Genomic DNA, 13,533 nt, shown 5'->3' with positions numbered 1-13,533 from the left:
ATGAACATTGGATTACAGGATAACTTGGATCAGTAGAGAATAGTGGATTCCATGTTTATAACATTCAACAAAGTATAACTGCGAGTCTAAGAAATGTACCACCCAAAACAAATATATGTATCCAAGGCTCGCAAGGCAGGTATAACATTCGGAAGTCTATCTTTGCAATTTTACTCAAAAGGTACACTCGTAAGCGCAGTAATCGGCTCATACATAAAGCCCCAAGTTAAAAACTATGGAAATGTCAGACTGGGGAGGTATTTTAGGCACTGGATGAACTCGACGGAGCAGTGCAGTTGAAATCGAGCTGCGACTCGCTCGCGACATTTTGGCAAACGTACGTAGCAGTTCCGTTGGGGCTGGTCAGGTTGATGCCGGTGGCGGTGATATCCTGGCACTCGGAGGAACATTCGATATCGACTACCACCGTTCCGTCCTCTCCTGACGAGGTACCGTAGATGTCAATAACTGTTTATTGAGAGAAAATGGGTTAAGAGATGTAGATGGATAGACATGAGGGCGTTACCCACAGTGGACATCAGAGATATTGAGCTGGCTGGGGTATTCGGCACAGGCGGCGGCATCCGTGTCATAACACTGGTCAACGGTGATGGGGTTGTCGACGTTCACCACTTGGAAGTTCTGATACGTTACATTCTATGAAACGGGTGGGGGGTAAGAAGAGATGGATTGCAATATGGTGAGTGGAATGGAAACGTACCTGGACATATCCTGTACCACCACCTGCTGTCGAGTTCGCGTACGGAGAGCCACCGAAGACTTTGATACGAGCACCATTCTCGGCGTTGGCCATGTAGACATTGTTCACGTATATGTTGGCGACGATATCGGTCTCCCCGGCATACTACACAAAGGACAATCGCGCTCAGTTGCTGGGCTCAAGATGAAGTAATGATGGGTATGGAGCCTTACTTGACCTAGACTCCCGACGGAAATACCGTGTGATCCATTGCAGTGCAGATTGCTGATGATGACATTCGTGGTGTTAGGTTTGAAAGCTATAAGGATGGTAGTTAATTTAGCGAATACAACAGTATCTACTGTAACTCACAAACACAGTCGTCGTCGTTGTTTATGGTGGAGTTCTCGATGGTGATGTAAGATGAACGATAGATGTCCCATCCATCTATAAAGAGTCAATACTCAACCAACTAGATTTGAAAGAGGATTCAGACGCACCAGAGTTGGCGGCAGGGTTGGATGAATAGGATACCGAAGAAATATTTATGTTCCTGTATGTTACATTGGTGGATTGATAGACAAAGTTATTCTGTGAGAGATAGAAGAAATAAGAAGCTTTATCCAGCGGAACGGGAGAAGGTCGTGCTTACCCAGAAAGGCGAGGAAATCTCAGTCAGGTCTTCGATTACCACGTTGGACGCGTTACCAACGGTGAGAGGTACCGGGCGAGCAAAAGTGGTAGATGAACCACCTGCAGTTCCAGTAGTCTATGCAATATGTTATGAGTGAGTACGAGTTGACGAGGCAAGGCTTACCTTGTTCGGGTAATCCCACCAAACTTGGCCGTTGGCGTCCAGAGTTCCACCACCGTATAAATGAAGATTATCGCCAGACAAGAACCAGTAAGTTGTGCTTTTAGGACATCATACTTTAGTCGACGAAAAAAAAAAAGCATGGAATTGCACAAACGCATTTTGATATGCCATATACAGCGAGTTTGGTGACCAGTAAGCGATATCTGGAGTATATTGCACTGGATGATAGCGTGCGTTACCACGTGCAAAGACACACTATGATACAGGTGATGGGCTTACCAGTACCACTCAACTCGATGTTAACGTCTTTGAGACCAGTAGTAACCAAGACGGTTCCGACCACGTAGTAACTGTCCAGGACTATGGTGCCTCCGTCTCCGCATTGCGAAAAGGCAGAAAGGACGTTAGGCCCATCGTCCTGCCCCCCACCGAGTGGTACGACAGTGCAGACATTCCCATTAACTTGAACATTCGCGTTGGACGCGTACGCCAGGGGCAGTAAAGCAAGTAGGGCAGAGAGAAAGCGCATTGTTACGCCACGAGCTGAGATAATCGCTGCAGCTCGTCTTCATGGCCTGCGATGTTTTTATACCAAGTCGTTGCCCGACCTGCGAAATGCGGGGTTCGCAGAAACGGAAGGGATCATGGGACCTCGATCAGCGATCATCCGAGACGCGGTGGGACAGTAAAAAACACGTGACGTCATAGCATTCAATTGCTGACGGCATTGAGCGGCCCGCCTTGTTCCCGGGCCGTTCTGCCCCCGCAGCCAAAGTCAATGTTCCACGGACATACCGCATTTTCTGATGCTTTCTCATGTGCTTGCCATCATCAAACAATATTGGGCAACACCCTCACTTTACTGACATTGGCTGAGCAAGCGATCAATCTGCAAATTTGACTGGTTGATGGAATATTCTAAAAAAGCACGTCCACGCTCAGATGAGAGTCACTCGCCTATACAGATACTGCAGGCTCCGAATACCTGGCATCAGTTGTGGTGTCCAATTTTCTTGTGCGCTTCGTACTCAAGGGTCTTTCCTGTAGTTATCCGACTCCTATGCAAGTGACGGGAATCTGGATCGTTGCTTAACCGCACTTATTCATGCTTTGTCGAACGAACCTCTAGTATACCTTCAGGCTCTGTCCATTATCCTGCCCACGGTGCCTCCAACAGGGTGGTTGAACACCTTATCTGTCAATTGAAGTGAACGCAGTCATGACTGTCAGACTGGTAGAATCCTGCAGAAAATATTCGACTCCGCGGCTCTGCTTAATGCAACTCGCGGCAACTCCCGAGTCGAGGACCTTGCTTGTACTGGTTCTTGTTCTCTTTTCATTGCAACCATGCAGTCCGCGATGTCGACAGTACAAGGATATTTGTTGTCCCTAGATACATTTTATCCTTCAGACATGGCCTCAGCGATATCCTTTTATTGCTCGTCGTCGCAGAGTTCGACACATTTGCTGCTCTCCTTCTAATGCCACTAGTATCCATTCCATACATCATGTCATACCGCGGGTCTGACAATCTGCTAGCATATATCAAGGATGCGGTGCTACCAGCTTTAGTTTATAGCCCAAGCGCCCCGGAATTACCTCCAGTAGGCCACAAAAGTCATCGTAACACAATCTCTTGCCGTCACAACTCGCATCGCCAAATTCATGTGATTCACGTTCTGTCGTCCTATAATGATCTTGTCAATGGATGTGAGTAACAGAACTAATTGTCGTGTCCGTGCATAGCTAACATTTGAAGGTCCCAGGGACAGAAAAATACATACCATGCAAGTCCTTAGGGGTGGATGATTATGATGGGGAAACGGAAGGTGTCCTTTCAGTTCCATCTGCTCGTAGATTCGCCATACCGTATATCTCCCTGAAACCCGTCTCAAACACAAGCCTGTAAATTTATCTGGCTACCGTCTTAATCCTTGCTTACGTTTTTCCAGGCTCGAATACTGGTTATATGCTTATCCTTTACGAACTGTACAACGTGTACTGCATCTTGCTTTCCCACAAATATCGCGCTGGGGTTTCGACCTGGGTAACCGGGAAAGCGACGACATCGATGATATTTTCCGAAATACCGTTTGGACGCATCTATACGACGCGTCCAGCGCTGAGATCAGTAGGAAATCTGTGATTTTGATATGCCAGCCTCCTTGGGTGCTCAGTCCAGAAGACATGTTGCAGTTTATCGAGATGAAGTCGGTACGTGCTTGTGCTCATTCTTCTCAAGTCTCACACTGAGGCACAACCTCAGCTACCCACGCAAAGTGCATCCTACCAAAGTAAAGAACGCTTATGGGCCAGGGTAAATCTGTGATGTGAATTCTGCTCAGTCGTTGGGCTCAACTGTGTGAAATGACAGATATGGGATATATGCACAAGCAAGCGAAGTCCATACTTCATCCTTACCAGCTATCAAAAGTGGATCTTCGGCTCGTTTTCCAGAGGTAATTTACGAATCGTACGAATAAACGTTGATTCTCAGTATTATTATCTAGGGTGGACTGCAGCTTTCGTTTCTCCCGTGTATGATTCTTCCTCGCACAATCCTACTATCATCCAAGCTTTAGTATATTGGCTTGCCTCAGCTGCTGATTTACCTGAAGGCTTTATACATCCAGATGTACGCATTTCTACTTCCTTAGCTTATCCCACTCTGATTGTGTGCAGTGCCCAGAGCCTGTTATGAACATGACACCTCAGTTCGCGGCCTCGGACGCAGGTTCCGATGCTAGCAGTATTGCTTTTGCGTGGTCGGAGTCGAGATGGAGTGGTCAGAGTCAAGGTAGTTTTTAGTTCGACTATCCCTGGAGCACGGCTTGAATATAGATTTCCGTAGAACCTGGGTCTTCCGCCGGCTTTAACACACTTGTACCGGATATCTCAGATAATGAAGGGTCGGTCGTGGGGCGCATCCAAGGACCTTTACACATGATGCCCATACAGCCCCTTTGGAAAAGTCGTGCAAAAGTAGAAGAATGGCGCTCGAAATTACTACCAGTGGAAAACACACCCCCTCGTTTGTCTATGGATGAGAGCAATCAGGCGGGATTCTCTGAGCCAGTGCCTGAATACGCCGGCAGTGAAGCCTCCACTGAGTCTGATGAGACTATTATTGATATGCCTGTGGGTCACTGGCTTGCGAGCGGTTGTCGTGCAGCTTCTGTAGACCAGCGGTGCGTGATGCCATCTCTGAATTGTTTGACGTCGCTGATGAAAGGTACGCATACAGAATTTAAACCAGGCAATGTAATGCACGAAGCTCGGTTCATCCCCGCGCTTTACAAGAAACGAGACATCAATGAATACCTGGATGTGGGAAGCTTATGTCCATTGTTCAGGCACAAATGGGTGTCTGTCAGTAGCCCCCGCCCATCCGGGGCAAAGTCGACAGTGACACGACATACACTCACGGTGTTCGGATACGTATGATCCTTTTGAATGTCGAATGTCGATTGGTCTCGTTCTGCATTATAAACTTGATCGCCAAATGCTGACTGAGTCAGCCGCGTGAACCTGACTAAGGTCGATTGTTTCCTTTGCTTAGAAAGTTGATTCTTGAAGGATGGGATGATGTTGAGAAACAAAGAGCACGAATGATTGGATATAGCGTCATCGTCGATGTGAACCTGACCGTAGTGCGGCGCTACAACAGTATTAGGCCTTTTGCACTGCCACCGACACATGGCATATCGCGGTCTCGGTTATACTCTCGGCGAAGAGATATGTATTAGCAAGCTCGAAGCTTTGCTCCCCCAAGCTGACCATTCAAATTCACAATGTGACAAACAGATGGCGTAACTCTTCTTTCCTTACGAATATCACAGCGAGCAAGAGCATATAAAGGGCCCAAGGATCAACGTTAATCAACACCCCCACGACCTACAAACTTAGTACAAAGCCCCATATTCTCACACATTGACATGTCCTCAGCACGTCCCCTCTTTGTGGTTGCTGGTGTCGGTAATGGATCTGGTGAGTGGTGATACTTGAATGCGCTGGTGCACACCTCCTGATCATTGTTTGAAGGCACTGGAGCTGCTACTGCGTGAGTTCGCTTCAACCCCTGACACTGTCCGGCCTTATCATAGCACGCGCATATAGTCGCCTTTTCGCAAAACAGGGTTACAGAGTTGCCCTGATCTCTCGTGGAGTTGATTCTCTTAACAAGCTCGCCTCGGAAATCAACACGGCGGGAGGCGAGGTCAGTGTCTGGAGCTTGCGAATCCTCGAATCTGACTCACCATGGTTCTATTATAGGCCGCAGCCTTTCCTATCAAAGATTACTCTGCAGCAGAGATCAAGTCTGCATTTACCTCCTTGAAAGCCCACTTCCAGAATGCGCCTCTCCGCGTGGCTCTCTTCAATGCAAGCTTCGGCGTGTGGAAACCCTTCTTGGAGATTACCGAAGAGGAAGTACAACTTTCCACTGAGACTAACATCATCGCTTCATTTGCGTTTGCACGCGAGAGTTTATCTATCATTACAAAGCAGGATGTCGAGCTCGAGAGCGAAGGCGGCGTTGCGGGTGGCATCAGAAAGAAGGGCACTCTTTTGTTCACGGGAGCTACGGCGAGTATCAGGGGCAATGTGACTACGAGTGCCTTCGCTGCTGGCAAGTTCGGAGTTAGAGCGTTGTCCCAGAGCCTGGCAAAGGAGTTTGGGAAGCAGAACATCCATGTATGCGGTTTATTTATACTCCTTTCGAGTAAAAGACTGATAATCATGATTCACAGGTTGCTCACGTAAGTCACATAACCTTGAACCTCGAACTTAATGAACTGACGCTCGCAATCAAAACTTTGACTGATTATAGACCATTATCGACGGAGGTATGTCCCCTCCTGACGTCTGTTCTTCATAATGTTGCAGCTAATGAATCCTTACTCTTACTATATAGGCATATTAACCGACAAAAGCAGGTCCTTCAGGAATGACCCTAACTGGGAAGCGAACCCAGATGTCAGATTGAGTGCGGAAGGCATTGCTAATGTATGTTAATTCTTGATCGCTCTCCTGTTCATGTCTGACATCTTTTCATCTGTCCGTTCAGTCCTATCTCTATCTTGTGAAACAGGATAGCTCTGCATGGAGCTGGGAGCTTGACTGTAAGTGGATATATGCGCTCTTTGTAGACTGTATAACTGAAATAATTGTACCAGTGCGCCCTGCACATGAAAAGTGGTAAATAGTTTTCGAAGGAAATGTTTGACCACGGCAGTGGTAGCAGATTCATGTACAAATATAAACAGAGCCGTGTACGATAGTTCGCTGTTATCAGTTTTGTTTGGGATTTGCAAGGGAGCTCCATTGTCCAGTTATTGATATTCAAGGTGAAGTCGTCGAAGTAGGGAGTAGTACATGAGATTCCTGAGGTAGACATACACGAGTAGAAACATTAATATGATGTGCTCAACTGTCAAGGTTGCATAGGTAAGGGAGAAAATGAAACGCGAGCACTCGCGTATAACTTAAATCTTCAACGAATTGGTGATACTTCCGACGAAAAGTTATAGGACATTGGGCAGCGCCGTCCAATCGCCTGCCCTCCTCGATGCGTACATGTCAGATTCCGGCCCAGACTCCAAATCAACACCGCGAGACCACTTGTCAGGACAGGCGACGAAATAGTCATCCATGGAAGTAACGAAACGTTGCTGATACTCCGCGGGTGGCACTACAGTCACGGCCTTACCTCCTGTGAGGCCATGCTTTGCCTTATATTCTAATGTTTTGGCAAAGGTGTAGCTCCCTGTAGTAAGAGTGGGTTGGCATCAGTGTGGTCCAATGGCCACGCCGGTCAACTGAACATACCTATCGTATCGACAAGACCACAAACGATGCGCTTTTGCCCTTCGTCAACACCAAGCAAGAGTCTGACAATTACCCGTGATATGAATAAATCAAACTGCAAGGGTAAGAAGAACGTACGAGTAGTCCATGATATTGCTTTTAGCCAAGAACTCTGCATCGTTCTTTATTGCTTCACGTATGACATACTTGGAGTGGGGTCGAATCAATAGCATGGACCTTTGCTGATCTTTTGAATTTGAATGAGTCAGAACGTGGATTCAGTAGCACGAAAACAAACCAACCTTCAACCCATTCTCCATCAAAGAGCGTTCTTCGTCGCTGCGGTCCAACACCATTGGGTTTCACCTTTCGCTCTTGAATACCCTTCAAATCAAATGTTTTGGAAATATTATATCCGTAAAACAGGTTTTCCATCACCAAAAGATCTGCCTTTGCTTGCGTCGTCCCGCTCTCTAGGTTCCTGATCTCAACAGTGTAGAAACCTAGCAATTTTGCGAGTACAGTTGGCTTGCCTGCCGTGGATTCCATATATCTGAAATATGATGGCGCGAGATCGTTCAAGACTTGTCTGGATTAGACATGGTGAGTTATGAGACTGCAGGCAACAAGGTACCAACTCACAGGTCTGCAACATTCCAAGCATTAACTAGAGTTTTGATGATGAATCGATCATCCGTGGTCTTCCAGAAATTCGATTTACTTTTCCCGCCTTCGGCCATCCAATTGGTACTCCTGGAAAGACTTTTGACGAAAATATCCTCAATACCACACTTCCTCCGAAGGCCATCGAATTGTTTCGCATAGTAAACCGTACAGCTGAACTTCAGCCGCTTTCCAATCGTCCAGTCGTACTTGATATGAGGACGTTCGTCAATATAGAGTGAATCAGTAAGAAGAAGTCCATGCTTGTTCCTGAAATCCTGCGCAGCTGTGTATTGAGAACCTTCTCCAGTGGATAGAAAATATCGCATGGCATTCGTAAAACCACTTGATAAGGTAGAACCGAAGTTGGACGATGTAGGTGTAGGAGCAGGGTTCTCGGAAAATAGTAGTTGGCTAGTGGTGGTTGATGCTGAATCTTTCCGTTGTGGGGCTGCTGGATCTTTTGGGGGAGGTGAAGGAGGTAGATTGATGTTATTCGTATCTGGTCCAACCGTGGAGTTACTGTCAGTGGACACCATAGAGGCATTACCGCGTTGTATGTGAGACTGTATGAACTCGGAGTTTGACAACACGCTACCCGACAGAGACGCAGTATCACTGGCAGAAGATGCATCCAACTCTTGCAGGAGCTTCCGAGTCTCCGTCGCTTCAGGTAGTCCGCTGACCTCGCCTCCGGCATGTTCCAAGTTAACCTCGACTGCCGGTTTGGCATATGATGCCAAAGATATACCTCCACTACTAACCCCAGAGGAGCTACTCCTCTCACTTGACAATTCCCCAGGTGCTCTTTGACGTAGAACATCCTTAAAAGAAAGTAAAGAGGTGTACTCTTTAGAATGTTCCTTGCGAGTGATGACAGCGGAGTAGGCATCAGCTTCATACCAAACGACCCCTTCTTGATCTGGATCAGGTTTAGCAGATGAAGAAAAAAACCTCAAGGAGTTTGCGCTAAAGAACGAAGAGTTCTCAGAAATCGAGTTCGGCGTGGTGGGGACTGAGGTATCAGCAGCTATACTTCGATTGGACGCCATCCCTGACAATTCACGTTGAAAATCAGTGCAGCTAGTAAAAAGCTCGTTAATAAGTCATATGTCAGTTTCACAATACAAGCCTACCTAAGTGTGAACGCGATGATGCTCCCCCAGTCATCTTCTTGAATTATAAAATTACCACCTGGGACAGCATGACAACCCTTACTCCACCAAGAAGGCTCCTGAACAGACAAGAAGCCTACTCCAGCTTTTCCCTTACCCAGAGATCTTGGTAAATGTTTAGTCTGCCATGCATTGAGACGTTTACTTGCGCCCCGAGCAGCGCATATAAACGAATGGCGAACGTCATTGAGGGTTGATACAGGGGTTTGAGAGAGCTGTGTATATAAGGATTGCTCTGTTCTTTGAAAAGAGTGTCGCAGACTGGAAAGACGGAGTAGAGATTGAGCATCTTGGTCTAGGATAGATGGAAGAGTACTCTTTGGCCTCGGGGTGCTCTCAACATTGTCTGGTGCCAGCTTTTGAGCAGTAGGAGAAATGGGTAAACCTGGCTGTGGTGAACTCGGCTTAGTAGGCGGTAGGGAAATGGATTCTGGGTGAGAGCTCCAATCTCCCTTTTTCGGCATGGGCGAGTGGAGATCAGATGTACTACTAGGCAGAGGCGGAAGGGAAATTACGCGAGCTTTAGGAGTAGTATGGGTGTCATCACTTCCTCCATCATATGCGTCGTCTTCAGATGGTAAGCGAGGTAACGTCTTGCGCCAGAATCGTGAGTGGTCATCAAAAGCTATTTCCTACCGAATGCAGTGAATTGGCTGCGAAAGGTAATACGACTAATATTACTTACTAGACTATCCATATGATCCGAAACGGCTTGCCACCAAGCCTTGATCTCTCTTCTGAGCACCTTTCTGGCCTCCTCTTGATCGGACTCTTTGCCTTGAAAAAATATTCGATCTGGTGTTTTACTTCCATTGTTCTTCAATATTTGAGATCTGGGCACTTGTAAATCATATATATCATCTACTTCCGTGACCGAAAATGAGACAGCGTGTTTTCTATAAGAGAAGTGTCTGATGATGTTGAAACGTGAGTGAGGAATAGGCATTTCGGCAGTAGGCCACGGTCGTTGAGGCAGCATCATATGTTCGCATAATGGACGAGCCAGCCCACAGAGGTAGGGCGAATACAGGAGCAGCTCCAGATATTTTGCAAATGAAAGTAGACTGTAGAAAAGGCAATATATAACTTGAGTCGGAAACATACAGAAAACTGTGGACGCACTGTGTTCCGTCACTCATAGGGACACGTTCAGTCTTTTCCCCACAGACCTTGCAGCTCTCTGAGATGACGATATTGTCGCCATTTTCCTTGCTTCCCACTTCAGCACTACATATATTGACTGTGATCTTTAAATTTCCGTGGTACCACCTGGTTTCGTGAGCTCCTCGTTTCACCGAGCATGCCGTGTTATAACACGGTTTGTCTGCCTCAGAACACCAATCAATGATGGTCTGGCCTAGGATTCCATCGGCGTGACGGGAGTAGTAAAGAAAAGTAACCCACTGAGCCTTCCTACATGGTTTATAAACGATGCTCGGTGATTGCGTAGCCGAAGGCGAAGGAATGGTTGAGTCAGATGCTGGTGCTAGTGTGGAGCTTGAAGTGGAAGGAACTTGTTCAGAACGCAGAAATGATATTTCCTGATGGCGCACGAAGCCAGCCAAACCGGTCATACCCTTTCCTCGTACATCTCTCCCACTCCAACCAAGAATTGTCGTCAAACCAGCCTTTTCGTCCCCTTGGAGTAAACGAGATGGATTTGATTTTTCTTTTTCGGCTATGATAGTAAGGAGTGAAGGTGGAGACACTGAGGAAGATACCCCAGGAGAAGTGGAGAGAAGAGCCTTATACTTCTCAATCCGCCTAAGAGTCGACATGAAAGGGGGGTCATTCTCCGTGTCATCCTTCCTTATTATTGGTGTTGACAGTCGATCCGATACGAAAGAAAGACTACGTAAACGAGTGAAGGTACTGTCTGCGGATGCCGGGGTTGGGTTATGGTTATGGAAAGGTCCAGAAATCGGGAGATCAAATGACCCGCCTCGCTCAACGACGGGAGATATGTTAAATGTTCTGTGAAGAAAATCATCTTTCTTCTTTGTAAAAAACGAAAATATGCTGTGACCCGGTGAAAGAAGAGTGGGACGTTTTACAGGATGTTCTTCTGCATGGTGAGGAACTGGGGGCAAAGGCGAACGTCGTGGCTTTGGGAACTGCAATTGAGCGTGGGATTCAAGTAGAGCGAATGTTTCCAGTAGTAAAGAGAGATATGTGTACAATGATATGCGCAAGACCTTGCATAGAAGTTCGTGCTGTAGGGGTGATGTAACGCCAACTAATGTGAAACTCCCTCCTACGACTCTGACGTCGTTGGAATCAGATATAGCAGAATTATCTGATAAGATGTAATCTGTCAGGAAAGTAAGATAACGAAAGTGTAGATGCGAGGACTAACCATGCCATCCAAGCCCACATAAAACCCTATGATTGTCAGAAATAGCTTCTGGAAGATCAAATGTTCCTTCTCGAAAGATACACTGTACAGCGGTGTGCATGGAAGTAGCGCTGCTATGATGGTCCCCCGAAGGTACTACATCGCCCGCAAGTGCAGATACACAGAGCAGCAAGTGCTTTGGCAGGGGCTTTGGGACAGGAACAGCAGGAAGTGAAAGAATAGCTCGCATTCTTTCCAGGGTCTGAGCTTTATATGTGTCGTCTTCATTCGTAGAACTTGAATGAGTCTTCCGCCGGCGGATCACCTCGTCTGAAGCCTTGCTCTGAGTGTCATTATCACTGGTCTGGGTGTTTGCCTTTCCTGGGACCTCTTCGACTGTCTTCTCGTCCTTCTTGTGGTCCAAACTTGCTCTGGACGTATCTGGACGGATCTTCTCCGCATTTCTGGCCCGCCTGAATCCAGTCAGCCATCCTCCAGCGGAGATGCTCTCTCCCAAGCTTTCGAGGCCAGCTTCCAGTGCCTCTGCCCATGACTCTCTTGTGGCGTACTGAGAAGACAGTGAATCGTCTTCAGCTAAGACTTCCTCGATGAATTTCTTCAGGTGAGCGCGGGCATCTTCGTGTAGATTGTGTCGAATTTGTGGATGGCGAGGAACGCTTGGCAGAGGTTTCTGACTTTTATCAACCATTGAGTGTGATGATAGTATTACAATCCTTGCTGCACCAGGTCAATGTGAATGCAATCCACAACATAGGACGACGATTGTGGTTTGGTCGAAGTGATTGCCTCCACCCCGGGTTCTAGACAGGCGCCTTGGAGATTTCAGCGTCATGTTTCGCAGTCTTGTCATGTGCACGTGGCGTATATCTGAAGCAAACAATTCGCGGCGCGCTTGCAGCTTTGACCTCAACCACCATTTACCTCTTTCTCCAATCAATCTTATTGTCGGCAGTCAAGTCGTTCGTAATATCTGATTCGTTATTATGTGCTGCGCCATGAGAATTAGCTGCTTCTTGCGACCGTTTACATTGCATTTCAGGACTGCGGTGGCTGCCACGGTCTTTATAGAGCGGTGACTTTTTATAGATTCAATCTTGAATGTTGAACCTGTGATCCCATGCTCCTAGCTTCTTATTCGTCCAAGTGTCATTCTCCAAGGTCCGGCGTAGAAATATCATCCACTGGCCTAAAGCAGGCCCTGGTTCTTCTTGCTTTTACCATGCCAAGCGGCAATTCTCATATGATCAAGGAGGGCTAGCTAAGTCTGGAATGTCCCCTATCTTGGCCCCAATCGAGTCCGTCTGCGGCCCCCACAAAATACGCACGGTTCAATTGAGTAGAACTTTCGTTTGATTCGCTGCAGAACCTCTGTTCTTGTATCATTGGATAATCCTTCAGTTGAGAAGCCCCCGGCTGCGAGTATATATTCTGATCGGCGAAAATGGTTGTTATCAGGTATCTAAACTCTGATTGGCTATCACTCTCGAGTTCTGACCTGCCTCCACATGAATCAGCATTACTGGATGACGGTAATGGAATGGTGCCTTGCCGTGCCTCTTTGTTTCTGTAAGTATGCCACCCGTGGATGCTAGTAGCCTGCAAATACCGTGCAAGCCGTCTTCACGCGCGAATGATGTCTTACATGGATAATTATTCGTAAAAACAAACAAGCTATCAAGTGAATGATTGCATGTATAAACCGCACTTCTTTTCCAGCTTGCATGTAATATTTTCCGTGAACCTGAGTCTCACAGATACAAGGATGAGTAAGTCTCTTAGCCTACTTATCCTATTTCATACACCTTGTGATACGCTTTTCATTCTAGTTCACGGTGGGCGCAGGACCCTGGGACATAAAGAGTTGTTCCGCGGTGTCGGATATTGTGCTACCCCACATGCGGGGAATAATTAGCTTTGACTTCTATGACGTGAGTTATATTGACTTGCTGAGCGTCTAGGCTAATATACACAATTCCCGGGGCTTTAGACCCTCTCTGGCCGCCCGCCTTATGCACTG

The 13,533-nt window shown here is 47.0% G+C and overlaps 4 protein-coding genes across 4 annotated transcripts; 2 read left to right on the top strand and 2 right to left on the bottom strand.

The window, feature by feature from the left end:
- Positions 1–43: 43 nt before the first annotated feature.
- On the bottom strand, positions 44–2,161 carry SERLADRAFT_416604 (glycoside hydrolase family 28 protein; the record flags this gene model as incomplete). Its single annotated transcript, XM_007320343.1, has 10 exons — positions 44–468; positions 531–657; positions 722–865; positions 934–1,019; positions 1,073–1,147; positions 1,201–1,291; positions 1,353–1,469; positions 1,518–1,614; positions 1,672–1,735; positions 1,797–2,161. The coding sequence occupies 10 exons, from the start codon at positions 2,044–2,046 to the stop codon at positions 263–265; spliced, it is 1,257 nt and encodes a 418-aa protein (XP_007320405.1).
- An 846-nt stretch (positions 2,162–3,007) lies between these two features.
- Positions 3,008–4,961, top strand: SERLADRAFT_416603 (uncharacterized protein; the record flags this gene model as incomplete). The annotated part of the gene is made up of 9 exons (XM_007320342.1): positions 3,008–3,227; positions 3,284–3,422; positions 3,470–3,731; positions 3,784–3,834; positions 3,892–3,976; positions 4,028–4,152; positions 4,200–4,314; positions 4,369–4,705; positions 4,871–4,961. 9 exons carry the CDS (start codon positions 3,026–3,028, stop codon positions 4,959–4,961), a joined length of 1,407 nt encoding a protein of 468 aa, XP_007320404.1.
- A 491-nt stretch (positions 4,962–5,452) lies between these two features.
- SERLADRAFT_439903 (uncharacterized protein) lies at positions 5,453–6,717 on the top strand (the record flags this gene model as incomplete). The annotated part of the gene is made up of 9 exons (XM_007320341.1): positions 5,453–5,504; positions 5,559–5,577; positions 5,634–5,733; positions 5,790–6,209; positions 6,266–6,274; positions 6,346–6,361; positions 6,430–6,521; positions 6,583–6,637; positions 6,692–6,717. 9 exons carry the CDS (start codon positions 5,453–5,455, stop codon positions 6,715–6,717), a joined length of 789 nt encoding a protein of 262 aa, XP_007320403.1.
- Positions 6,718–6,810: 93 nt separating this feature from the next.
- SERLADRAFT_416601 (uncharacterized protein) lies at positions 6,811–12,550 on the bottom strand (the record flags this gene model as incomplete). The annotated part of the gene is made up of 10 exons (XM_007320340.1): positions 6,811–7,281; positions 7,344–7,405; positions 7,461–7,569; positions 7,625–7,911; positions 7,965–9,068; positions 9,122–9,792; positions 9,846–10,224; positions 10,283–11,456; positions 11,517–12,190; positions 12,438–12,550. The coding sequence occupies 10 exons, from the start codon at positions 12,548–12,550 to the stop codon at positions 7,040–7,042; spliced, it is 4,815 nt and encodes a 1,604-aa protein (XP_007320402.1).
- Positions 12,551–13,533: the final 983 nt, after the last annotated feature.

The sequence above is a fragment of the Serpula lacrymans genome (genome assembly GCF_000218685.1).
Source record: "Serpula lacrymans var. lacrymans S7.9 unplaced genomic scaffold SERLAscaffold_9, whole genome shotgun sequence".
Taxonomy (NCBI): Eukaryota; Fungi; Basidiomycota; class Agaricomycetes; order Boletales; family Serpulaceae; genus Serpula; species Serpula lacrymans.
The sequence above is the reverse complement of the archived record's forward strand: the minus strand, read 5'-3'. Positions and strand labels throughout refer to the sequence as shown.